The sequence below is a fragment of the Moschus berezovskii genome, chromosome 20 (genome assembly GCF_049115385.1).
Source record: "Moschus berezovskii isolate FMDL1 chromosome 20, NW_MosBer_1.0, whole genome shotgun sequence".
Taxonomy (NCBI): Eukaryota; Metazoa; Chordata; class Mammalia; order Artiodactyla; family Moschidae; genus Moschus; species Moschus berezovskii.
Window position 1 is genome coordinate 47,314,002 of NC_142479.1, and position 24,030 is coordinate 47,338,031.

Consider the following 24,030-nt stretch of genomic DNA (forward strand, 5'->3'; position numbering starts at 1 on the left):
CACTCCTGCTGCCTGCACGCTCCCACCAGGGCCATCATGAGAGAGCAGACACCTGGAGCTGAAATTCTCATCATTTTAATGGTCACTAGCCTCTGGCTGGCTCTGGATGGTACAGTTAAATGACACACTTAACGACCCCCAAGCGCGTCCACACCCCCTCTGGAGCCTCGCTTCCATCACATCCTGCTACCCAGTGGGATTTCCACAGCCGCAGGCCCCATGGTGGTGGAAATCCACATCTTAGTGTGACGAGCTGAGAAAACCCTTGGTGCGCTTGTCACCTGTTATTTCTTTAAAATAACAACTGTGACGCCAGATGCCTCCCCAGCCTGGCCGCTCGCGGCACGGCACGGTGCGGTCATACAGCGCAGAGCTCGTAGATCTTCTTGACACAGTACACCAGGGCCGCCAGCGCTATCGTGTTGTGCAGTCTCTTTCTGTGCAAGTCGTCCTTCCGGACCAGCACCACTGGGGTGGACGAGGTGAGTGTGTGCAGGGGCAGGCGGGACAGTCTGTAGGCGTCGTACTCCACCTGGTACTTGCAGCAGGGGTCAAACTGCCAGGAGATGCCGTAGAGGGTGCAGCAGGCCAGGCTCAGCACGCCTGCGGGCAGGGAGATGTAGTGGGAGTAATCCAGGGGCAGCGCCAGCGGGGTGAAGAGGCAGGCGGTGCCCGCCAGCACGGTGGTCTTGTGCAGGCAGTTGCCCACGGTGATCCAGCGGGCCGTCTCGTCACCGATGCGGGTGGGCTCGATCACGATGTACTTGTACTGGGCTTCCAGGGCCTGCTCCAGCTCATACTCAAACTGGTCTTGGGCGTTCTCCCCGTTGTAGATCTCGTGCACGATGTAACAGTCTGTGGCCGACAGGCTCACCCTTAGGAAGGAGAGATGAGGAGAAAAAGGAGACAGTTAGGCACTCGGGGCTGCTCTGTGGCCCGGAGATACAGAGGCAAGCCTCCCACCAGCCCGCGCATACCCAAAGGCCACTGGGAGCAGGGCTCAGAGCTTCCCAGTCAGCAACCGTGCACATCGGGACCAGGGAAGGCGTGTGAAGTGAGGTCACCCCAGAATCTCCATGGTCAGTGTTTCCTTTGAAGCAGGAAACAGTTGTGTGTTCAGGGCGGCAGAGACCAGACTCGGGCAGAGCTCTGGGAGGATGGAGGGGTAGTGGGCAGCTAGCAGCTGGTGCCCTTCTGGTCATGCTCCCAGGGGATCTGGTGGGAAAAGCTCCCCAAGCAAACAAATGAGCACACTCAGGAGGCAGAGCTTCCTTCCAGGTGGATGAATAGTGGGCCTGCTGCTCTCCTGAGGCTGCAGGGGAGAGGGTGAGGAGGCGCCACCAGGGTCCGGGAGTTAGGCAGGGGGGCTCTTTATCCTGGAATAGTTAACTGGAACTAAGTTGGGCTCAGGGAAGTCCCCCAATTAAGTCACAGGCCCCATTAAACTGTGTGTGTGGGAAGAAGCCGTCCCCTGGGGATGGGACACCCCCAGGCACTGGCTACAGGGTCCAGTTAGCAGGGCAGCCTTTCTAGGCAGTTAATGAGCTGATCCACCAAAATCAATGAACCTGGAAGAGACGGTCCTCCTCTGGGGCGTTGCTGAAGTCTCCCCATTTGGTTTTTTAACTCAGAAAGGAGACAGGCTCCAGGTGGGACTTGGCTCCTTAGCAGACAAGCAAACCTATGAGGCATGACCTCAGTCGCAGAGGAGCCATCCTGGCCTGGGATCTCCTTTGCGCTCTCAAGTTCATAATCAAGACAAGCAGCCAGGCAGGGGGAGAGGAGCTCGGGGAGGGCAGGGCGGGGTCTGTGCACCCTGCTGACCCACAGAGGGGGTTTTGGGGGTGAGGCCTTGCTGTCAGAATACAAGTGGAGCCTTCTGGCCACTGAGTCCCTCTGGAACACCGAGGGCAAGACACACAGACAAGGTCGGGATCACAGAGCATTTCTGCCCAAACCCTCATCTACCTGAGTGCAGTGCTCTGCTTGCCTGGCAGACTGTGGCCACCCCAAGCACAGTGACAAGACAGGCCCAACAGGAAAGCGTCAGTTGAACAGATTGTTCCATTTCGGGGGCATGTCAGTGGGCAGGCCTCACCCTCACCTGATTGCTCATCCAGCCCTTCCCAGCTCCCTGGTCTTCACCTCTCTGGCTGAGCTAGCACCCACCCTGGAGGAGGGCTTCCCTGGCTCTTCCTACAGACATGCTGGGCAAGGCCATCCCCACTGACTGGTGCGTGTGCCACAGGTCCCTCCAGGCTCCTGGCTCAGCCCGGACATGACAGAGAGCAAGTCAGTGGACAGCGGCAGTCAGGATGGTCCGGCTGAGGGGGAGTGGACCAGGCGATCACCCACTGTGGCTGCCTGGAGCCCCCAGGTCTTCCTGTGGACTCCTGCCCATCACCACGAACCAACCCTCCCAGGGGCCCTCTCACAGCAGGCTGGGAACCAGCCCAGCGGGCATGCCACCCTGGGCTCACCACTTCTTCTGCTTCAGAAACCAAACCTCTTTACCCTCAGGAGAGGACAGACTACAACACCCAGAAAAACAGGTCCAGCGCAGGGAAGGGGCAAGTGCAAGATCCACACAGACATAGGCATTCAGAGGACCTACCCTGTGGCCAGCACCCACACCCTCAGCTGGGGGGCCCTCCACCCTGCCTAGACCCCCAGAACCAGCTATTCCCCAGCTGACAGAGACTACTGCTTCAGAAGCCAGGGGCCATGGCCACCAAGCCTGGCTACCCCAGTGCCCACTGTAGGTAGCCTGCTGGGCTTCTGGGTCAAAAGTAACCCAACTAAGGAAAGAACCCAGTTAGAGGGTTACCTTGAACCATCTCAGCATCACCAGCCAACCGGAACCCTGTACACAAAAGCAAATTAAAAAACAACAATAGCTAACTGGGATCCTTTGAGCCTTACTAAGGCTCCAAAATCATTGCAGATGCTGATTGCAGCCATGATATTAAAAGACGCTTACTCCTTGGAAGGAAAGTTATGACCAACCTAGATAGCATATTAAAAAGCAGAGACACTACTTTGCCAACAAAGGTCCGTCTAGTCAAGGCTATGGTTTTTCCTGTGGTCATGTATGGATGTGAGAGTTGGACTGTGAAGAAAGCTGAGTGCCGAAGAATTGATGCGTTTGAACTGTGGTGCTGGAGAAGACTCTTGAGAGTCCCTTGGACTGCAAGGAGATCCAACCAGTCTGTTCTAAAGGAGATCAATCCTGGGTGTTCATTGGAAGGACTGATGCTAAAGCTGAAACTCCAATACTTTGGCCACCTCATGCGACTAGCTGACTCACTGGAAAAGACTCTGATGCTGGGAAGGATTGGGTGCAGGAGGAGGAGGGGACGACAGAGAAGGAGATGGCTGGATGGCATCACCGATTCGATGGACATGAGTTTGAGTGAACTCCGGGATTTGGTGATGGACAGGGAGGCCTGGCGTGCTGTGATTCATGGGGTCGCAAAAAGTCGGACACGACTGAGCGACTGAACTGAAGGGACTATATTTTTTCATTCTGTTGAAGGTGGGAAATGAACAGTAAGAGAACATAGTAAAAGCAGTCCATATTAAAAAACAAAACTGAGAGCAGGCTGATAACGAAAAGTCTTCAAAGTAAAGTGAAAAAGTCAAGTATAGAACAGTGTTTGTAGCCTGCCATGTTCAGTGCATTTCTGTAAAAGTTATGTTTGCTTCTACATGCACAGAACGCTTCTGAGCAGATATAAGACCTGAGAGTTATGACTGTCCCTGGGGAGGGAACAGAGTGGCTCCAGGAAGAAAAGGAGCCAATTTTACTAACTGATTTGGAACCCTTTGAATCCAGTAGGTTTTGTGGAACTAATGGCCAGTGCACAGCACAGCCTGCCAGGCTCCTGCTGCTGCGGGGTCAGGGGCTGATCATCTTGCTTCCAGCCAGTCGCTCTCCCCTCTCCTCATCTCAATCAGCCCTGGCAGCACCCAGGAAACAAGTCATCAAAGGCACCCTGGGACCCCCATGAAGAACCCATAGGACAGACCCCACATCATCACAAAGTCAGTTTCAAAGGAACCTGGGATTACAGGAACCTCAGGCATGGAACCCCCAAAGTCTGGAGACTCCTCCCAAAGTCAGGGTTGCACAAGAATGTTCAAAGCAGTACTGTCTGGTAAGCGCAGAAGACCCTTTACAAGAGCAGAGAAAGAGACACACACACACACAATCAGAAGCACACAGAGCCAAGCAAGTGTCTTACACACACACATTGTCATGGAGATGATGGAGGGTTCAGGAGTGAGGTAGTTGCTGTCTGCAGGGAGGGACATGTGGCCAGGGAAATGCTAGCACTTGGTTTATTGATCTTTTCTAAATTATGGTAAAATACATTAACAGGAAATTTACTCTCTTAACCAGTTTAAGTATATAGTTCAGTAAGGTTAAGTACACTCACACTGTTGGGCAACCAATCTCCAGAATTTTTTGTCCTGCAAAACTAAAACTCTGTCCCCAATAAACCACAACTGCCAGGTTGCCCTTCTGTGGTCTCTCGATGAATCTGACTGCTCCAGGACCTTGTACAGGTGGAACCACGTGATACTTCTTTTAGCAGCTGGCTTATTCCACTTGGCATAATATCCTTACGGTTCATCCACACTTCAGCATGTGTCAGGATTTCCTTCCTTTTTTCCTTGTATAAAATCCCATGGATGGAGGAGCCTGGTAGGCTGCAGTCCATGGGGTTGCTAAGGGTCGGACATGACTGAGCAACTTCACTTTCACTTTTCACTTTCACACATTGGAGAAGGAAATGGCAACCCACTCCAGTGTTCTTGCCTGGAGAATCCCAGGGATGGGGGAGCCTGGTGGGCTTCCATCTATGGGGTCACACAGAGTTGGACATGACTGAAGTGACTTAGCAGCAGCAGCAGCAGAAACCACGTTCTGTTACCAATCCATGGTTGACAGGTAGGTTTCACCTTCTAGTTGCCGTGAACACAGGTGTAAAAATATGTCTGAGTCCCTGCTTTTAATTATTTTGGATATATACTCTGGAATGGAATCGCTGGATCATATGGTAGCTCTATGTTTAATTTCCGGAGAACCTTCCACGCTGCCACAGTGGCCGCACCAATTTACACTCCCACCAACAGTGCACGAGAGCTCCCTTTTCTCTGCATCCCTGCAAACACTTTTGTTTTCCGTTTGTTTCAATAGCAGCCCTACAGTGGGTGAGGTGGCATCTCATGGTAGTTCTCATTTGTGCTTCCTACATGACAGCTTTTATTCAAATAGCTTCACCCACTTACACTGCACAAGTCCGTGGCGCGACACTGTCACTGTGTTAACACACAATCAGTTTTCGAGCGGCTTCCTCATCACAGAGTAACCCCGCTGCTCCCCATCCCCCACAACGCCCGTTCCTGGCAATCACCAACCATTCCTGGCAATCACCAGCCGACTTCCCGACTCCATACCTGCCTCTTCTGGGCGTTTGGCAGGAAGGCATTGCAGGGCACAGGTGCTGGGGCTGCTTTCTTCCTTCAGCCTCATGCCTGCAGGGCCCCACATATGGTAGCAAGTTTGTAACTTTTCACATGTTAGAGAGGTACTTTTGATGGGTTTAACATACAATTTTTATAACTTCAAGACAATTTTTATAACTTCAAGACAAGATAATGCTAGAAAGCATTAAAGATGCTATGTATGAGAAAGGCCAATCTTGGCCTTTCTTTGGATGGTGGCCCAACAAGTAACTTTTTAAATTTTACTTTTTTTCATAGTTTTCTGTACTTTTCAAAAACAATAAATACTAAACACATGTTTCTTTTATAATGAGAAAGTTTTATAAAGTTTTTCTTTAAACCAATGGCTTTGGATCCTTTGGGGGTAGAGAAGACCAGACAGACCGAGGCCTCCCAGCTGAGGGGAAGGAACCCCTCCTGCTCCAGCAACTTCCTGGGCCCCACGAAGAGGCCTGGACTCCCGGGGCCATGGAGATTTCAGTCTTGTGGTCCATGTCTCTGTTCCACTAAAGTGGGCACTGGCCCTGCAACCCACCATCTTTTCTGGTCATGCTAGAACCATGTGAACCGAACCAGGGCACGGACCTGCTTTAGGAACCTTTTTTGGAGTGGCCCTGGGCTCCTGTACTCGGCTCAAACACAGAAGGAGGTGACATAAAGCTCCTTGAAGGCTGTGACTATCTTCATCATAGTCACCCTCTGCCCCTGCCCAGGCCTGAAAATGCCAGGTTCCTAACAAACTTAGAGAAAGTACTTTGTAAGGGAGTGACAAGAGGGCTTCCTGGGTGGTCCAGTGATTAAGAATCTATCTTGTAATGCAAGGTCCTGGTCTGGGAGGATCCCACATGCTATGGGGCAACTAAGCTGGTACACCAACTACTGAGCCTGCGACGGAACCTGTGCTCCACAGCAAGAGATGCCACCACAATGAGAAGACCACGAGAAGCAACTAGAGAAAGTCAGAGTGCAGCAATGAAGACCCAGTACAGCAAAAAAAAAAAAGAGTGACAAAAGAAGAAAATTACAGTAATTATAGCACCTGTGGCTGAAAAACTGTTAAATTATTGTAAAAATTAAACTAATATATTGTTAAAAACTATTAATGAAGTTGCTTCCCACCCAGGAAGTATGGGGTCATGTGACCACACCAGGTGGTGGCCTTTACCAACCCTCCCCTCCCCCACCTCCCTGGGATCTAGGAAAAGCCACTTTTGGCAAACCCCAAATCACTTCCTCAGGAGCCAAGGAAATCGGTAAAATCCGATGCTGTGGACTCAAAGGCCAGGTAGGGACTCCCCAGGTGGTCCAGTGGTTAAGTATCCACCTCCCAATACAGGGCACACAGGTTCAAGTCCTAGTTGGGGAAGATCCCACATATGCATTGTTGATGGGAATGTAAATTGGAGCAGCCACTGTGGCAAATGTGTGGAAGTTGCTCAAAAAATAGAGCTACCGTATGATCCAGCAACCCTGCTTCTAGGTATAGATCCAAAATAAGTAAAAGCAGGACGCAAACACATGTTTGTACCCATGTTCACAGCAGAATCAATCACAAGTTAGAAACGGCAGGAAGCCAATGAGCTGCAGCGACTGAGCCCATGTGCCTCAACTAAAGAGAGGCAGGCCCACATAACTCAAGAGTCGGTGCTCCACAACCAAGGCCTGATGCAATAAAAAATAAATGCTAAAAAGAAAAAAGGGGGACTTCTCTAGTAGTCCAGTGGTTAAGACTTCGCCTTCCAATGCAGGAGATCTGGGTTTGATCCCTGGTTGGGGAACTAAGATCCCACATGCCTCATGGTCAAGAAAACAAAACATAAAACAGAAGCAATTTTGTAATAAAGTCAATAAAGACTTGAAAACAGTCCAGACCAACAGCTTCTACTGGTAGCCTGGGGAGCCTCTTTAAAAAAAAAAAGTTAACACAACATTGTAAATCAACTATACTTCGAAACAAACTTTAAAAACATGCAAACAATCTCATTCTTTATTTCCATCCCTCTCTTATCCTGGTCTAGCCCAGCGCTGACCTTTCTGTTTTCTATCTGCACCATCCAGTATATGAGCCACAAGCCACGGTTGGCTACTGAGCATTTGCAGTGTGAGTACTGTGACTGAGGAGCTGAAGTTTTCAGTTTAATTTAGATTTAATTGCTGCAAATGACAAGTGGGCACTGAATTAACACAGCTCTAGACTCAAGAACCAGGTAAAGCGAGAACCCACACACTGTTCCTTCTAAACTGGACAGCCACTAACACACAGATGACAGCAGTAACTCCTGCCAACTGTCGGGCACCAAGCAGGGCCTTCAAGCACAAGGCAGGCTTTGGAGCTTGCAGCCACGGGCAAAACTGGAAAGCCTGCCCAAAGCATTGCTCTGCTCCAGCCAATGCCCCAAACCAGACCATGTTTCCTAGAGTGTCAGCATAAACCAGATTCCAACCAAGGGTGTGCGACAACTTGGGAAAGTGGTCTTACAGTGTGGAGCTGAAATCTGAGTCAGCACAAATGTGACATGGAACAAAGTCATTTAAGGGTGCCATAAACAGCCTACTAGAGTCACAGAGCCACTAGTATGCCTGGGCTTCTGTCTATGCTGTGGGCAGTTAATCCGCCTGCCCCACCCCAAAGTCCTCCCACCCACTGAGCAGGAATGGAGGTGTGCCTGGGCGGGTTAGGTTTCCACCCCCTGCTCAGTGTGCAGCTCAGGGAAACCAGGCCCAGGCAAACGCTCCTCCAACAGAGCAAACAGAGGGGTCGCACAGCCACACCACGTTATCCAGGAGGAGGGCAGATGGTGCCACCCAAACCACAAAACTAGATGCCCCATTCTTGGCTGACACACAACATGTGCATGTACAAGTAGAGCCTGCTGTTCAGGCTGAAGAGTGTAGTGGGAACACTTAAGGAGACCGGGCATGTAACTGCAATGCCTCAAGTTGTCAGGTAGGAATGATGAGCACCTGCCCTGACTAAAGAGAGCCAATGAGAGCTTTCCAAGGGGACTTTAATGTGAAGTCTTTCCATTTACAAGTACTGATAACTTAAACTCTCTTAAAAACTGAAGGTCACAGTCAAGAACTAGATTCTGCCTTTGGGATCCTGGTTTGCAAACTCAATTTTGAATTAACACTTGTCTTAAACCAAAGAGAAACCTCCCCCATATCTAATTTCTTTGATCAGGAATGGCTTCTGTTTTGCTGGCACGGCCCTGTATGAAGTCTGGGTCTCCTCATTTGGCTCTTTCAGTTGTTTCTAACCAGTAAGGCGTTCACCTCCTTAACTTTTTATGGTACGATCTAAGAAATGCCAGGTGGGAGTTGGAAAAACAAAAGTACCTGCTGGCCATTTATTGCTGCTTCTTCAAGGAAGAGGAAGTGCAGAAGAGACAAGGTTGGATAACTCTGGGCTCAAAAATAAAATACAAGCTAGAGGGTTCTATCAACACAACTAACCTCAGCTGGTAAAGAATCTGCCTGCAATGCAGGAGACCCGGGTTCGATCCCTGGATCGGGAAGACCCCCTGGAGAAGGAAATGGCAACCTATTCCAGTATTCTTGCCTGGAAAAATCCCATGGACAAAGGAGCCTGGCAGGCTACAGTCCATGGGGTCGCAAGAGTGGGACACGACCTAGCGAACTAAACCACAACCAAACAGAAGGCGACCTTAAAGAGTAGGTGGTGTAAACGATCAAAGAAAAAGAATAACCCAGAAGAGTTGGGAAAACAGGCGCGGGTTGGGGGGGGGGGCAGATAACTTTTCTGTTTAACAATCTCCATTGGGCGGGGGTGGGGGGGACCCACGGAGATCCTGCTGATTTCTGCCGTACCAGCCCACTCGTAACAGAAGGGTCAGGACAGTACAAAGCGGGTGACTCCACCAGTACATTTCCTTTCCCAAACTTCTGGTGTCTGAACAGCTTCTACTAAGCTGAAACTGTTTTCCAGAAGCAAAAACTGTAAATTCAACACGAAGCACGAGAACTACTCCAATCTCATCTAGAAACGAGTCCTTCACATTCAGATCCACCTTGAAAGATCCAAGCCCCCGTTTCCCTACTCACGCACATTCGTTAGGGAAGGTCACTGCAAAGGACTTCCACAGCAGGGGCGCTCACGGAGACGCCTCCAAAGTCCCAAGCATCACCCCAGGGGGAAAGCGGTCAGCTCCCCGCCCGGAGCGACAGTGCGGAAAGCTGAGGCCCCTCGCTAACCGTGCGGTACGTCCCGTCTGCCCCGCACCGGCTCCCTGAGAAAGCTTTCCCTTCTCCGTCCCGAGAACCACTCCTAGCTGCGGCTTGGAGAAGACCACGCGCACCGCCAGGCGGGCGGGGGCTCCAGCGCCGCTCGGCTCGCGGCATACAGACGGGTCCCGCCGCGGCCCGGCAGTGCCCGGCCAGTCATCACCCCTCCCCGAGCCGCCCGCTGAGACCGCGTCGACCGGAACTGAGACCCCGCGCGCCCGGGGGCGGACCGGGGCGAACCCTGGGGCGGAGGCGGGGACGGCGCTGCAGTCCAAAGAGCCCCGCCGGTTTCCCGCCCTAAACCGCTCGCGGGGACCAGCCCGCGCCTCACCTCTCTCGAGCGCCGCCACCGCCGCTTCCCGGGCCGAGACGCCTCCTTCCCCACGCGGCCATCTTGGAGACTCTCCGCTCGCGAACGCCTCGCGCCGGGCGGCCTCGCGACACCGCGCGGGCGGGAGGGAGATGTAGTCCAGCTGCCTTCCCGGACGGCGCGCAAGGCAGGGGCCCGGCCCCGCGAGACTACAAAGTCCACAATGCAACCCGCTCCGGAAAGCCCGCCCCGCGGCCGCCTGGGAACGCGGGCTCAGACAGGCGGCGCTGAGGGTCTACTTCCGGACTAGACTTAGCGCGGCCGCCAGTGCCTCGAGAGCTTCGACCGCTGAGGTCACCGGTGGGCCACTGCCACTCATCCCTCAAATACTCCGGAGGCAAAAGAGACGAGGTCCCCGCCGCCGCGAAGTCCCTGCTGCCAGACTGTTGGCCGAGTGGGTCTGGAAGTGGAGAAAGGGGAGAACGTAAAGTGCGATGGCTGCAGAGAGAGACGGCCGCGCGCATGTCCCACCCGAGTCCGGTCCCGGTGGCGAGGACACAGCCCCACTCTCGGGCGACTTCGAAGGCGGTTGCTAGCTCCTCACCCCGCCGGCGGGAGCCCTGACTGGACGCTGCCGAGTCGGAAGGGCGGAAGGAGCCCAGTGACTCCTGCCCGCTGTCCCTTCCGAGTGGGGGCAGATCTGGGGGCCCCTCGCAGCTCTGGAACTTATAGCCCCTCTCCTGCTTCCGACCGACAGCCTTGCTAGACATATTAATTAGACCTGTGAGCATTTGAGCAACTCTCCTGTCGAAATTTGCTCCGAGTTCAGAGACGGGAGAACCACTGGCGCCTGCTCTCAGCCTTCGGGGCTGGCGGAACCTGCTCAGCCAGGGCCGGAGGGCTCTTTGGTGTAGGTGCGGCTCCTGTCGTTGAGGATTCCCCAGGATTTCCTTTCGGTTCACAATCTACAATAGTCTTAAATGTCAAATCCTCTTACAAGCCCTCAGTACCTACAAGATGCAACTCAGTCACCTTAGCACAACCCAGAAGCCCCTCCGAAATATAGAGATCGCGCCCCACTCCAGCTTCAGCTACCTCCCTTTCCTGCCTAAAGCTGGCCAGGTTAGCAGATTCAGAGAGTGCGAGTTGAACCACAGACGGTCCATGCTGTGCCTAAAATGCCTTTCTCTCCCCACCAACCGCCCCTCAGCAGTACCTGCTCTTCCGTTGGGTCACAGTTCCACCTCCAGATGCCAGCACTACTAGAGGCAGATGAACGAAGACCACATTGCCTTGTGGTTAGTCTGTTTTCTCTAGTTTGCTGATTCAGAGGGTTTCCTGGGGTTCTAGAACAGCTGGGTTTGAAGTGTGGATCTCCATCTGGGACTGCGTATTTAACCGCTGTTTCTTTGCCTCCTGGTTTGTAACCTTGGAGTGATACTAGCTAGCACCTCTCCTGAGAAGTCCAATATGAGTATTACATAAGGTGACACCTGAGGAACTCGGCACACAAGTTACAATCAACTGACTTAAGTCAGGACATGCCCTGTTCTAAAAATTTGAGTGACTTTTATCTTCACAACAGCCCGATGAAAGTGATACTGTTATCAACATTCTCATTTTGCAAATGAGAAGAACCTATCTGATTCACTCTCTGACCTCATGTTCCAGGATTTGAGCCCAAGCTGTCTGGTTGCTGAGATTTTGCTCCTTATGGTACTTCTTAGGAAGAGTCAGGCTGGGGTCTAGTGCACAGAGGGAAGTGCTCAGAAGCTGTGGACCTGGGATCCTCTCCCCGCACTTGCACTTAACTTCTAACAGGCTGTTTGCCTCAGCCTGCTAACTTGAGCAGAGACCCCTCAGAATGTCACCTCTTGATCACTGCTAATGCACAGATACCCGGAAGCATCACAGTCAGGTTTCCCTCAGCATATAGCTAACAGCTCCCACTGACAGCACAGTCTGAATGGCTGGAGTTGGAATTCCTGTAGGCCCCCAGGGACCACTGACTGCTGGCAAAGAGGTAGCCTACAGGGCAGATGGGTTCTAGCTGGTCTGGCGCTCAGAAATCGTGCCATTCCCTTACCACCCTTTTCTTTATTCTTTTTTTTTTTCATTTTTAAAAGGATGTATTTCCTTATATATAACTGGAAAAGGTAAGTTTCATTCCAGTCCCAAAGAAAAATGCCAAAGAATGTTCAAACTACCACACAAGTGCACTCATCTCACACGCTAGCAAAGTAATGCTCAAAATTCTCCAAGCTAGGCTTCAACAGTACATGAACAGAGAAATTCCATATGTTCAAGCTGGATTTTAAAAAGGCAGAGGAACCAGAGATCAAATTGCCAACATCCCTTTGATCACAGAAAAAGCAAGAGAATTCCAGAAAAACATCTGCTTCGTGGACTATGGCTTAAGCCCTTGACTGTGTGGATCACAACAAACTGGAAAATTCTTTGAGAGATGGGAATACCAGACCACCTTACCTGCCCCCTATGCAGGTCAAGAAGCAGTAGTTAGAACCGTACATGGAATAACGGACTGATTCCAAATTGGGAAAGGAGTACGTCAAGGCTGTATATTGTCACCCTGCTTATTTAACTTATATGCAGAGTACATCATGAGAAATGCTGAGCTGGATGAAGCACAAGCTGGAATCAGGATTGCTGGGAGAAATATCAATAACCTCAGATATGCAGATGATACCACCCTGGAGAAGGAAACGGTAACCCACTCCAGTATTCTTGCCTGGAGAATCCCATGGACGGAGAGCCTGGTAGGCTACAGTCCACGAGGTCGCAAAGAGTCGGACACGACTGAGCGACGGAACAGAACAGAACAGAACCACCCTTATGGAAGAAAGCAAAGAGGAACTAAAGAGCTAGTTGATGAAGGTTAAAGAAGAGTGAAAAAACTGGCTTAAAACTCAACATTCAAAAAATGAAGATCATGGCATCCGATCCCATCACTTCATGGCAAGTAGATGAGGAAACAATGGAAACAGGGAGAGACTTTATTTTCTTGGGCTCCAAAATTACTGCAGATGGTGAGTAAAATTAAAAGATGCTTGCTGTTTGGTGACAAACCTAGACAACGTTTTAAAAAGCAGAGACATTGCTTTGCCAACAAAGGTCTGTCTGTTCAAAGCTGTGGTTTTTTCCAGTAGTCATGTATGGATGTGAGAGTTGGACCACAAAGAAGGCTGAGCACCAAAGAAGTGATGCTTTTGAACTGTGGTGTTGGAGAAGACTCTTGAGAGTCTCTTGGACTGCAAAGAGATTGAACCAGTCTATCATAAAGGAAATCAGTCCTGAATATTCATTGGAAGGACTGATTCTGAAGCTGAAGCTCCAATACTTTGACCACCTGATGCAACTCATTGGAAAAGACCCTGATGCTGGGAAAGGTTGAAGTCAGGAGGAGAAGGGGATGACCGAGGATGCAATGGTTGGATGGCATCACCAACTAGATGGACATAAGGTTGAGCCAGCTCCGAGAGATGGCGAAGGACAGGGAAGCCTGGCGTGCTACAGTTCATGGGGTCGCAGAGAGTCAGATATGACTGAGCGACTGAATAACAACAATATGTACATACATATATATAATTTTATTTTTGACTGTGCTGGTCTCATTGCTATGAGGACTTTTTCTAGTTGTGGTGAGTGGGAGCTACTCTCTAGTTGCAGTGCAGGCTTCTCATTGCAATGGCTTCTCGTTGCAGAGCACAGGCTGTAGGACACATGGGCCTCAGTAGTTGTGGTTCTTGGGCTCTAGTTGTGGCACATGGACTTCACTGCTCCGTGGCATGTGGCATCTTCCTGGATCAGGGGTCGAACCTGTATCTCCTGCATGGTGGCAGATTCTTTACCAGTGAGCCGTTCATTCTTATAGCAAGTAATTATGTGCACGCTCAGTGCCAGGTACTCTTAGGCACCAGAATAACAGCATTGAGTAAGACAAACACTTCCTGGTCTGGGACTTGCCTGGTGGTCCAGTGGTTAATACTCTGCCATTCTGATGCAGGGTTTTGATCCCTGGTCAGGGATCAAATCACTGATCACTAAGATTCCTCATGCCCTGCAGTTGGTCTCAGAGTTTCCAGTCCAATGGGATTAACAACTGAGTATTTCCAGAGTGATAATAAGCAGAATGATGTAAAGATGACTTGGACGTTACAGGTGGTTAGGGGTCTTTTCAAGAGATGGCATTTGCATGGGGCCTGGAGGAGGAGTGTGCAAGGAAGAGCTGGGGACAGAGCATTGTGACCCAGTAACATGACCAGGGTGACAGGAGAGATACTGAGTTTGCCTTTGGTTAGTCATTTCCTCTCTGAATACCACCTTTCTCAACTGTAAATGGAGTAGTCAGTGTCTAATTAGGGAAAAAAAAATCCACCCTAGGTATTTTAAACGGAATGGATTTAATACAGGGCATTGTTTGTGGAAGTGTTGGGCAGGCCAACTGAATCACTATCTTGAACACCTGAAACTTACTTGTGTAGTAAATATACCTCAGTTAAAAAAACAAAACTGCTTTCTTTTACCTGGAGACCAAGAGCTGTGTGTGCTGTTCTCTCCTGCCATCTAACTCCGGGCTTTGAACCACCCTGGTTCACTTTGCCAGGCAGACTGCCTTGAGGGGACCCTGCCTCATGCTGTGAGCAAAGAGCCCTCCCCAAGCCCAGATCCCAGTGGGCTTGTGCTGTCTTCTTCCCATCCAGGCCTCAGCACTCAGGCTCCTTGTTTGTATGCCTGGAACCTGTCCCCAGCCTCCTCCACAGCAGGTCCCATCCCACCTGTGCCACAGATAGACACAGTCAGCTCTGGAGATGGCAGCTCTGCAGGCCAGAGGGGCCTCGGACCCCTGAGCTGCTGCTTGGAGGAAATCCTGCTGACACGTACATGGGCAGGAAAGTGGACAGACTCCCGAGATGTGACTGCGGGGACACCAGAGGGGGAGGACCAGTCAAGCGGGGGCATGCAGCACCCAACATCCACCCCATAACCTGTCCTGTCCCTGCCCCACCGTTTCATTCAGGTTCGGGGTGGAGAGTAACATGGGTTTTACTTCTAGACCCCAGGCTGCTGTAGGGCAGTTGCTGGGCATGTCCCTAGGTATCACCCTGCAAGGGCCCCACCACAGGACATGGACATGATGGGGCAGTAACTGGGTATGGGTCCTGTTGTCCTCACCTTTCTGTAGCCTCCTGATCCCCCACCCCCAGCCTCCAGTTCCCAATACCTGGTTTCTCATGGAGCTGATATGGAAGCCAAGCTGGTCATGACCAGAGGGCCCTCCGGGGGACCTCGAGGAACATGCTCCACCCTGGAGTCCTCGGGCTCCAGACTCCATGCAGGAGGCTCTCCATCCCATGTGTCCTAGGTGCTGCTGGCCCTGGCCTGCCTGAGTGCTCTGCCTCCCCCGCTGGACAGAAGCCCCAAGAGGGTTCCTGGGGGAAGAGGGGCAGATGGAGCAGATGACATGACGTAACATTCTCCTGGTCCGCCTGTCCAGCTGCTCCCAGGAAGGGGAGCCTGGTGCTGGAGGCGTGACCGTGACCTCAGTCAGAGGGGCCCATCCCTGGGAGGAGGCACAGGCCCAGCTGGCAGACCCCCGGATCCTGATGCCACCTGCACCTCTCAGGGCCTCACTTCCCTGCCAGTGAGGATGCAGGAGCCCGGAGCACCTGCCAGGTCTGCCCTCTCACTCCTCCCTCACTCCTGAGGGCTTCCCACCCTGGGGAACCTGGCTGCCCTGGGGGTGGAGCGGAGGCGAGGGAGGGGAGCACCCCTGCCCTTCCAGAAGCAGTCCTAGAGCCACACTGGGTCACACCTTTTATTGAAATGTCATGCACTCTGTCTGGAGACCAGCCCTGGCCCAGACGCCACCTGCAGCAGGTCCTGAGTGGGAAAGGCACATGGGTGGCCGCCTATCTCAACTGGGTGAGACCTACCAAATGGCCCTGGCAGGAGAGCACGCAACCATGGGGCTATCTGCTGGGGGCCTGATAGGTCTCTGAGCTTTCCCGTTCCCTGCTGGCGGCACACAAACTGGTCCACATGACCTGCCTCCTGAGTGAGGGTTCCCCAAGTTTCCTGGGATGGGTGGGGCGGGAGGGTGAGGCTGAGACATCAGTCAGGCTAGCACCGGCAGTGTCAGGATTGGGAGCGCTGGTGGAGGGGACTGGGGTTCCAGGGTTGGGTCTGCAGCACACCCACCCAATTGGGGGAGTTGGCTGTTGCTGCTGTCAAGGGCTGTAGTGAAAGCAGTGGCATTTTGTAAGGCAGCCCAAGGCAAGGGGGCCCAGGTCGCACCTGCAGAAACTGGGGACTAGGTGTCCCTGGCCCAGTGCCGCAGGGCCCTGGGGACCCTGTACATCCCTGGTTCAAGTACTAAGTATTGTGTGTGCCAGCTGGGTAGCCAGAGTCACACGCTGGGAGAACACAGGTGCAGGCTAGGGCATGGTGGGCCCCCTTGTGCCACCCAGCCCTCTGGTCCCTCCACATGCAACTTGCCCTGGGGTCCCCTGTGCCACTGTTGCAGGACACCCTCCCATGGACAGTGCCTCCTGGAACCAGGTCACCTCGCCCGGAAGGCCGCAAAGGCATCAGCACCAGCTCTCTGAGCTACTGGAGGGTTTTCATGACGGAGTCTGTGCTTAAACATGGGGAGTGTGGATGGGGAGGGGGTGATGCTGGAGAGGGAAATGGCCCAGAGCCTGGGCTGCCTGACAGTCCACCCTCAGGCCTACTACCTACTCCTGCTCTTATGCTGCACCGGGAGGGCACATATGTGGCTGTGGAGGGGCTTCCCCCAAAGCTCTTTACAAACACAGCCAGGGGCACAGAGGGAAGGGGAGGATGCCCTGCAACCTCTAAGGAATTCCTGGAGGCCAGAGGTGGGCTGGGCACTGGAAGGGATGTGGGGGCCAAGGACAGTGACTCGGGGCTGCCAGGCCTTTGGACACATGTAGATGGAGATGTCCCCACCACTGGGTGAGATGTATATAAGTGGGAGCACCCTGGAGAGGACTGCTGCGGTCAGACAGGGAGGGGTCACTGGGGCAAGCAGTCCACCCCAGCCAGTGGCCTGGAGGGGCTATGTCATCCCAGAGGTTCACTGTTAACTCACATCTCAGCCCCAGAGGGACGGGACTCCTGAGCTGCCCTCTGGCCCCACAGGGGAGCAGGCATGAATTCAGCCCTTGTTGGGAGCAGGACAGAGGGGGCTGTACTCTGAGCCTCAACCAGCCCCCAAAAGGAAGTCCCCAAAAAGGCAGGCACCACAGAACAAAGGTGCTGGGGTGCTCCCCAAGCTGTTCCCAGGGAAGACAGTCTGGGAGGGGCCTCAGACTCCTGATGGGCCACAGGCTTGCAGGAAGGGAAGGACGCTCTGACGTGTGCCATTTGCACAGGAAATCCCTCCGAACTGCTTCTTCCTCTGGGTGGTGAGAATGGTCTGTGAAGGACTGCTTTCTCCCTCCCACCCCAGCTCAAGGGTCTTCTTTGAGAAAGCTCACCCACAGTGCGGGGCAGGGATCCCCAAGACACTCAGATGGAAAGGGGAGGGCGGGCATGGGGGTGGGGTGGAGGGAGAGGACCACTATCCTGCAGGGCGGGTTGCCAAGGAGACAACAGCCACACGCGCATGCATGTGTGTACGTAAAGGAGACACCAGTCGTGTGTGTGTGTGTGTGTGTGTGTCTCTGTGTGTGTGTGTCTGTGTGTGTGTGTGTGTGTGTGAGCCTGAGCCTGGACTGGCACCCAGCCCATTCCTGGCCCTGTTCATCAGAGAGGGCTCCCGTGGTTGTAGCCATGTCCTGCACCAGGCACACAGTTAAGAGCAGGGGCAGAATGGGGGCCACCTTGCTTGGCCCAATGGTCCTGAAAGTTGGCACACATAGTTCCTTATTGCTCCTTATCTGGGGAGCGGACCCCCTGCTGCCCCTCACAGAGCACGGAGCAGCAGGTGGGACCTGGCATGGCCAGAGGGACGCCCCCATCCACACGTTCTGATCTCGACTGCAGGCCCTTACACTGTCTGCAGAGCGGGAACAGCCGGGCCCCGCTTCGCCATGGCAGCTGGACCATGGCCCATCCTTGGCCAGCCGCCTCCCAGGGCCACAGACGAGTGTCCTTACAAAAATAACTCTGAGTTCGTCCCGTGGGGACCAGGATTCCTGAGAGTACACGGAGGCCAGAGCGAAGCCTGGGGGTCCGATAGGCGGGCTCGAGCCCTGTGGAGCCAGGGCTATGGCTGCAGGCGCTCCAGGTACTGCGGTAGAGGGTTCTCCTTGACGAACTTCTGGATGTACCAGCACGTGACATGGGCTCTCAGGTCCTCCTCCACCACAAAGTCCAGAGCGGCCTGGCAGCCAGGCAGAGAGAAGAGTGGTCAGAGCCCCAGTCCCTCACACTCCAGGCTTTCCCTTGGGTCTGCGATGGAGGCAGAGGTGCTGTCACCACTCCCGTTACAGTTGGGAAACCCGGGCAGACTGATAAACTGCCTGAGGGACACGGCAGGGAAGCGAGGGGGCCAGGGTCAGACCCGCCCCAGGAGAACCCTCTTCTCCACTCATTCTTCCCCAGATGCCTCCTCCAGGAAGCCACCCCTGTGGGCTGGATCAGGGTACCTGGGGCTCCCTCTGCTCCCAGCAGAGGTCACTCAGTGTTCACAGGGATCCCAAGGCCGGCAGTAGGAGTGGTCAGCCTGCAGTTGTCGACCCAGTGGGTCTGGAACCGCCTGATCACTCAGCACCCCACACACCTGACCCCCGGTTTCAGCCTGAGACCCTCTGGTGACAGGATTCCAATCTCTTCTCCCATTCTGCAGATGAACTGGGGGCTGCAGGTAAGCGCCCTCATGCCCAGTGGATTCCTACCCAGCTCCTATTACCCAGGGCTCCTCACTGGTAACAGGATGACCCCACAGACCAGCACAGAGCTGCTCCTGGAAAGGGAGGGACAGTGGAAACAGGAGGGCAGCAGAGGGCGGGGCTCCGAGCAGCTTTTAGGGGACTCACGGCCACCCTCACCCTTGGTGCCAGACTAGGCCCCCTGGAGACTTCACTGGGCACCTACCACCCACGCACACTGGGTCCCAGCAGTGATCTCCCCACGTAAGGCAGGTGTTCGGGTCCTTGGGGGCCCGGCCTGGGAGGTGGGGGCATAGAGGTGAAAGAGGGTAGGTGGCAGTTGCAGCCCATGGGTGGGCGGGGCCTGGTCACCACTGGGCCTGGTCTCCTCTGAGCAGGGTCAACCTCCATGCCCTACCTTGGCCAGGTGCTTGGCGATGCCGCGCCCGCGGTAGGCGTCAGGGACCTCCGTGTGCTGTAGGTCCACGATCCGCTTGCCCACATACTCATAGAGCAGGACTGCCCGGTCGTGACATCCTGTGGGGAGGGGGTGGGCGGGTGAGGCCCTGAACCAGCAGGGAGGCCTGAGGGGAGGGTCAGGGGTTCGGTGCTGGGCTGCAGTGCTGGGTCTGGAATCACCTCTCCGAGCCTCAGTTCCTCATCCACAAAGTATGGATGTAACAGAGCACTCCTCAGGAGAGTGTCTGGAGGGTTAGAGTGCTTAGAACAATGCCCAGAACACACCAAGCCCCATGTGGGCCTTTTCTGCTATCATCAACCTTAGCATCCCAGGGCTCCCGGTGCCCCCCAAGGCCCAGCTCTCTGCACCCCCACTGGAGCAGCTGCCCAATGCTATGGAAGCCCCGGGCCCCAACACTGGATGTAAAGCAGGACTCAGCAAGTTGCCAACTAGACCGGAGCCTGAACAGACCAGAGAGCTGGACCACCCACTAGGCCCTGGGGAAGGTCAGAAGCAGCAGAACCAGCATCTGCAGGAAAGTGACCGGGCCCAGGAGGCACAGGAAACTGACCTTCACACCCTCTCAAGCCTGGTGCACCAGACTGCCCCAGTCTCCTGCTGGAGAAACAGCTGGAGTTCCAGCCTGTCAGCCAGCCTGTCTGTCCATCCAACCACATGCTCACCCACTCCTCTGCCCCCTTGACAAAAGTTCACTGAACCCATCCATGGCACTTCTTGGGAACTGGGGATACGGCCACGAACAAGCCAGGCCAAGGTGCTTGGGGTCTTTCTTGCATATCTCTCAGACACCAGTCTGAGCCTTCGGTAGGCCCGTGGGCAGAACTTTCAGTATGTGCCTAGAATCTGACCATTGTTCACACGTCCACAGGCCCCTGCACCCCCAGGGAAGCAGAGTCAGACCCCACCCATCCTCAGCTCAGCGGTCTCCTTGCAGCCCCTCAGGTCCACCTGCCTCAGCCAGCTGCTCCCTCTTCCTGGCACCTCCCCCAGAGTCCCCCAGGGCTGGGTCCTCACTATTTGAGGTTAGCCCACGTGTCACCCCAGCATTTCAGGCCCTGGATCTGGGGATCAGGCAAAAGCCTGAGCACCCATGTCCTCTCACACCCCATGTCAGAAAGACCCGTCCACGCTTCCTTCGGCAAACACTGAGGAACTGGGCTTTCTCCCCATCTGCTCACGCTGCCTGTCCCCAGGCAGCCTGAGGGAGCCCATGACATCTGATCCACTCTCTGCTCAGGATCCTCCCAGGCACCCACCTCACCCAGGGTCAAAGCAAAGTTCTCATAATGCCTTCCACAGCCCTGCACCACCTGCCCCCATGCCTCTTGATGTCCTCCTCTATCCTGTGGCCTGGCTCTGTTTCTCCCCTCTCTGCTGCTCCCAGTACACACCAGGCACCCCAGGGCATTTGCACTTGCCACCCCTTCCACAAGGAGCACTCTTGCCACCATAGCTCCCTTCTTTGCCTCTTTTTTGGGTGGCCCTCCTGGACACCTGACTCTAAACAACAGCCCTTGGGACTTCCCTGGTAGTCCAGTGGTTAAGACTCTATGCTTCCACTGCAGGGGGCAGGGTTTGATCCCTGGTTGGGGAACTGAGATACCACATGCCATGCAGTGTGGCCAAAAACACAAAAACAAAAAGCACTGGCATTTTCCCAACACCCCAACCTTATTTCTCACAGATCTTGTTCTTCAGGACAGTCTATGCTTTATTGTCCACTGACCCTCAGATGGTTGAGCCCCCAGCACTTACAACAACGTGTGGCACATAGTAAGCGCTCAAGAAGCACTTGTGGCATGAATCCTAGTTCCTCTGCCTCCAAGGTACAAGACTGCAGGCATGTTGGTCACTCTCCCTACCTCAGTCTCCTCCTCTGTAAAATGGGCAGAGCAGCCCCTCCATCAACACTGCCAGCAATGCTGAGGATAAAGTGACTCCAGTGCGAGGGGCATGCTGGGAACCCAAGGACTGAATGCACACAACTGCTCTTTCCTCCCCAGACCTGGAACTTGCTGGGGACTCACCAGCCTAGCTCTGCCATGGGATGGCTGGCACACACCCGCGCTAGGAGCCACAGGGCTGCTCTGCCTCTCAGCCTCAGTGTCCACCTCTCTCAATGGGCACAGTGAGCTGGCTTCCAGGGCCTGGCTGCAAGTCACCATGGCAGGCCATTCCCCTCCCCAGCTGAGGCAGGGTGGGGGCCTGGGCACAGAGGAGCCCTCGGCCCACCCCTATACACATCCAGACCATTTCAGGCCTGGATGCACAGCCCGGTCTTGCAGACTGGTGAGGACAGGCTCCCTGGGCTTGGCCAGGGATCCTGGTCCACTTTAGAGACAGCCATCTGAGCAGGAGGCAACAGATGGGGCAAGTTTACAAAGGCAGCTGGGCTCATCCAGTCCTGACCCCAGCCAACTCAAGAGGGTGTCCCTAATGGTTGTACTCATTCGGGAAAGAAAGAAGGAACACCCCAAAAGGTCCTCTTTTTCTTCGTTCTCTGAGTGTTGAGGGTCTCCTCAGCACCCACAAGGAAATCAGCGGCCTCTCAGGAGCCTTGAAAAGCCAGGGGGCCTCTTGGAAGGAGAGCAGCACGGGAGCCCTGAGAGTCACGGCCAGGTGCGCCAGGGTGGGCACCACAGCGGAGGAAGAGGAAGGTAAAGGTGTTTGAGTTCTGGCCAGCGGGGGCCTGAGCTTACTCCTCTGAACACAGGGTGGTGATGTCCACGTCACCAGAGTGTTGTAACAGATGTATGTTGGGGCCGGGTTCAAGCCGAGTACAGCCAAATGGGGTCTGAGAAGATGAAGTCCCAGCTCTGACAGACCCTCCAAGCGCAGGTGGGAGGAGTCAGCCCAGACAAGACCCTATCCGAGCTCTGCCCCTCCCCCCACTGCCCGACCGCAGGAAGCCTCGCCCTTCCCTCCTCAGACAAGGGCACAGTGGCCCATACGGGCCCATCCAGCTTGGCCACTACCACAGAAGGCCCAGCTGGGAGGGAGGAAAAAGTTATTAACAGAGAGAGGTGGGATGCAAAGAATTCAACCCTCCATTTCACAATCAGGCGGAGGGGGCGTGGACTAGTAAGCGGTGGAGGACTTGACTTCGCTTCTGGTTTAAAAAGTAATGCCCAGTGACTTCCCAGGTGGTCCAGTGCGATCCCAATGCAACACGCCCGGTTGGTCAAGGAACTAGATCCCACAGGCCACAACTAAAAAATCAAAACTGCCGCGACTAAGAGTTCGCATGCTGCAACTAAGATCCTGCCAGAAAAAAAAAAAAAATCAGTAATGCCCAGTCCATGTGCTCCAGCACTGACTACCTGCCGCAGGCGCTGTTCTGAACCTCAATCTTACTGGGGCATCCAGTTCTTCCCACCAGCCAGGAGTTAATCCCACTGTAGAGGCGAGAAACGGGCGCACAGAGATGAGGCAAGTTGGCCAAGCCCCAAAGCCGCCGGGGTCTGAAGGAGACACCGTCCCTCCCCGTCCCCGCCCCGCCCCGCCGCTGACGGGCCGAAGCCCCTCAGTCCGTCAGCCCCCGGTCGGTCTAGCAGGGTCTTCCAGCCCCCTCTGCGCAGAAAAGCGAAGGTTCGAAGGGGCAGCCAGAAGCCACTCAACACCGGGGAAGGGGAAATGGCGGGACACCCGCTCCCTGGACCTCGGCAGGATCCCGGAAAACAGCCGGGCCAAGCAGGTGCGGGTTCCCCCGGGCCGAGGCGGGACCGGAGCCGCCCGGCGCCCGCCTCCGCCGTCCCGGGGCTCGCGCCGCCCCGGGCGCCCGCCCCTACCTGGCCCGCGAGTGCGCCCCCGGCCCCGCGGCGCGCAGACAAAAGGCGGGGGCGGGTGGGCCCGGCGTTACCGTTGAGCCGGACGGTGAACTGGCGGCGCCGACGGTCGTGCTCCACGCGGATGGGGCAGCCCTGCTCCGGCGCGCCCGGCGACGCTGCTGCCGGCGACTGCGCCATGGGCACTCGGACCCGGGCCAGGGGCGCGCGGCGGGCTCGGTGGGCGGCGCGCGGAGCCGCACTGGGGGCGACCGCAGGCGGCGGCGCGGAAATTGACACTCGGCGGCGGCCGCAGCAACAAAAAGGGGGGAGCAGGAAATCAGCTGTGCGGTCACGTGCGGCGCGCGACCAGTGGGCGCGCAGCCGCTCTGTTTTGATACATTCCGTTCGCCTCTTAAAGGCGCCGCGCACAGCTCCGTGCCGGGGCCCTTGGGCCTCTGGCCCCGACCTGCGGGAGACTCTGGGGCACGCCCACGGACCCTGTCTCCAACACACGTTTCGACCTGTAGGGCAGTTCTAACCGTCCCCTCCCAGCCACCACTTACTCAGCGCTTGCTGTATGCCTGCGCGCAGCAAAGCCCCGGAAGCTGCAGGAAGCGCTCATGAAGCCGGGAAGTAGGTGCGCTTGACCCAGGCGCCTGGGGGAGACGTGCGAGGATCACACACCGCTGGAACGATTGTCCCGAGAAGCCTGGCTTGGGATCTGGTGAAATGCCACCTCTAACCCCAGAGACAAATGCGGGAAGTGCCTTGAAGATCCCTGGACCCACTCGCTGGGGGAGAAATTGAGTCCCAAGAGGGCCAGGCACTTGCTTTAGGACACACAGGACTCTGGGTGGGTGA

At 54.9% G+C, this 24,030-nt stretch overlaps 2 protein-coding genes across 4 annotated transcripts; both read right to left on the reverse strand.

Annotated features, from left to right (window-relative positions):
- Positions 1 to 59: 59 nt before the first annotated feature.
- TMEM11 (transmembrane protein 11) lies at positions 60 to 10,240 on the reverse strand. Its single transcript, XM_055407513.2, has 2 exons — positions 10,088 to 10,240; positions 60 to 875 (listed from the first exon to the last, which is right to left on the reverse strand). Exons 1-2 carry the CDS (start codon positions 10,147 to 10,149, stop codon positions 359 to 361), a joined length of 579 nt encoding a protein of 192 aa, XP_055263488.1. The 5' UTR covers positions 10,150 to 10,240; the 3' UTR covers positions 60 to 358.
- Positions 10,241 to 10,275: 35 nt separating this feature from the next.
- NATD1 (N-acetyltransferase domain containing 1) lies at positions 10,276 to 23,564 on the reverse strand. 3 transcript variants are annotated; one of them, XM_088828961.1, is made up of 4 exons: positions 23,262 to 23,535; positions 22,723 to 22,797; positions 19,340 to 19,458; positions 15,889 to 18,434 (listed from the first exon to the last, which is right to left on the reverse strand). In XM_088828961.1, the coding sequence occupies exons 1-4, from the start codon at positions 23,365 to 23,367 to the stop codon at positions 18,318 to 18,320; spliced, it is 417 nt and encodes a 138-aa protein (XP_088685087.1). In that variant the 5' UTR covers positions 23,368 to 23,535; the 3' UTR covers positions 15,889 to 18,317. The 3 variants fall into 3 exon arrangements, with proteins under 3 accessions (XP_088685088.1, XP_088685087.1, XP_055263489.1); XM_055407514.2 differs by lacking the exon at positions 22,723 to 22,797 and having other exon boundaries at positions 23,262 to 23,512; XM_088828962.1 differs by lacking the exons at positions 15,889 to 18,434; positions 19,340 to 19,458; positions 22,723 to 22,797 and adding an exon at positions 10,276 to 10,526 and having other exon boundaries at positions 23,262 to 23,564.
- Between the last annotated feature and the right edge of the window lie 466 nt (positions 23,565 to 24,030).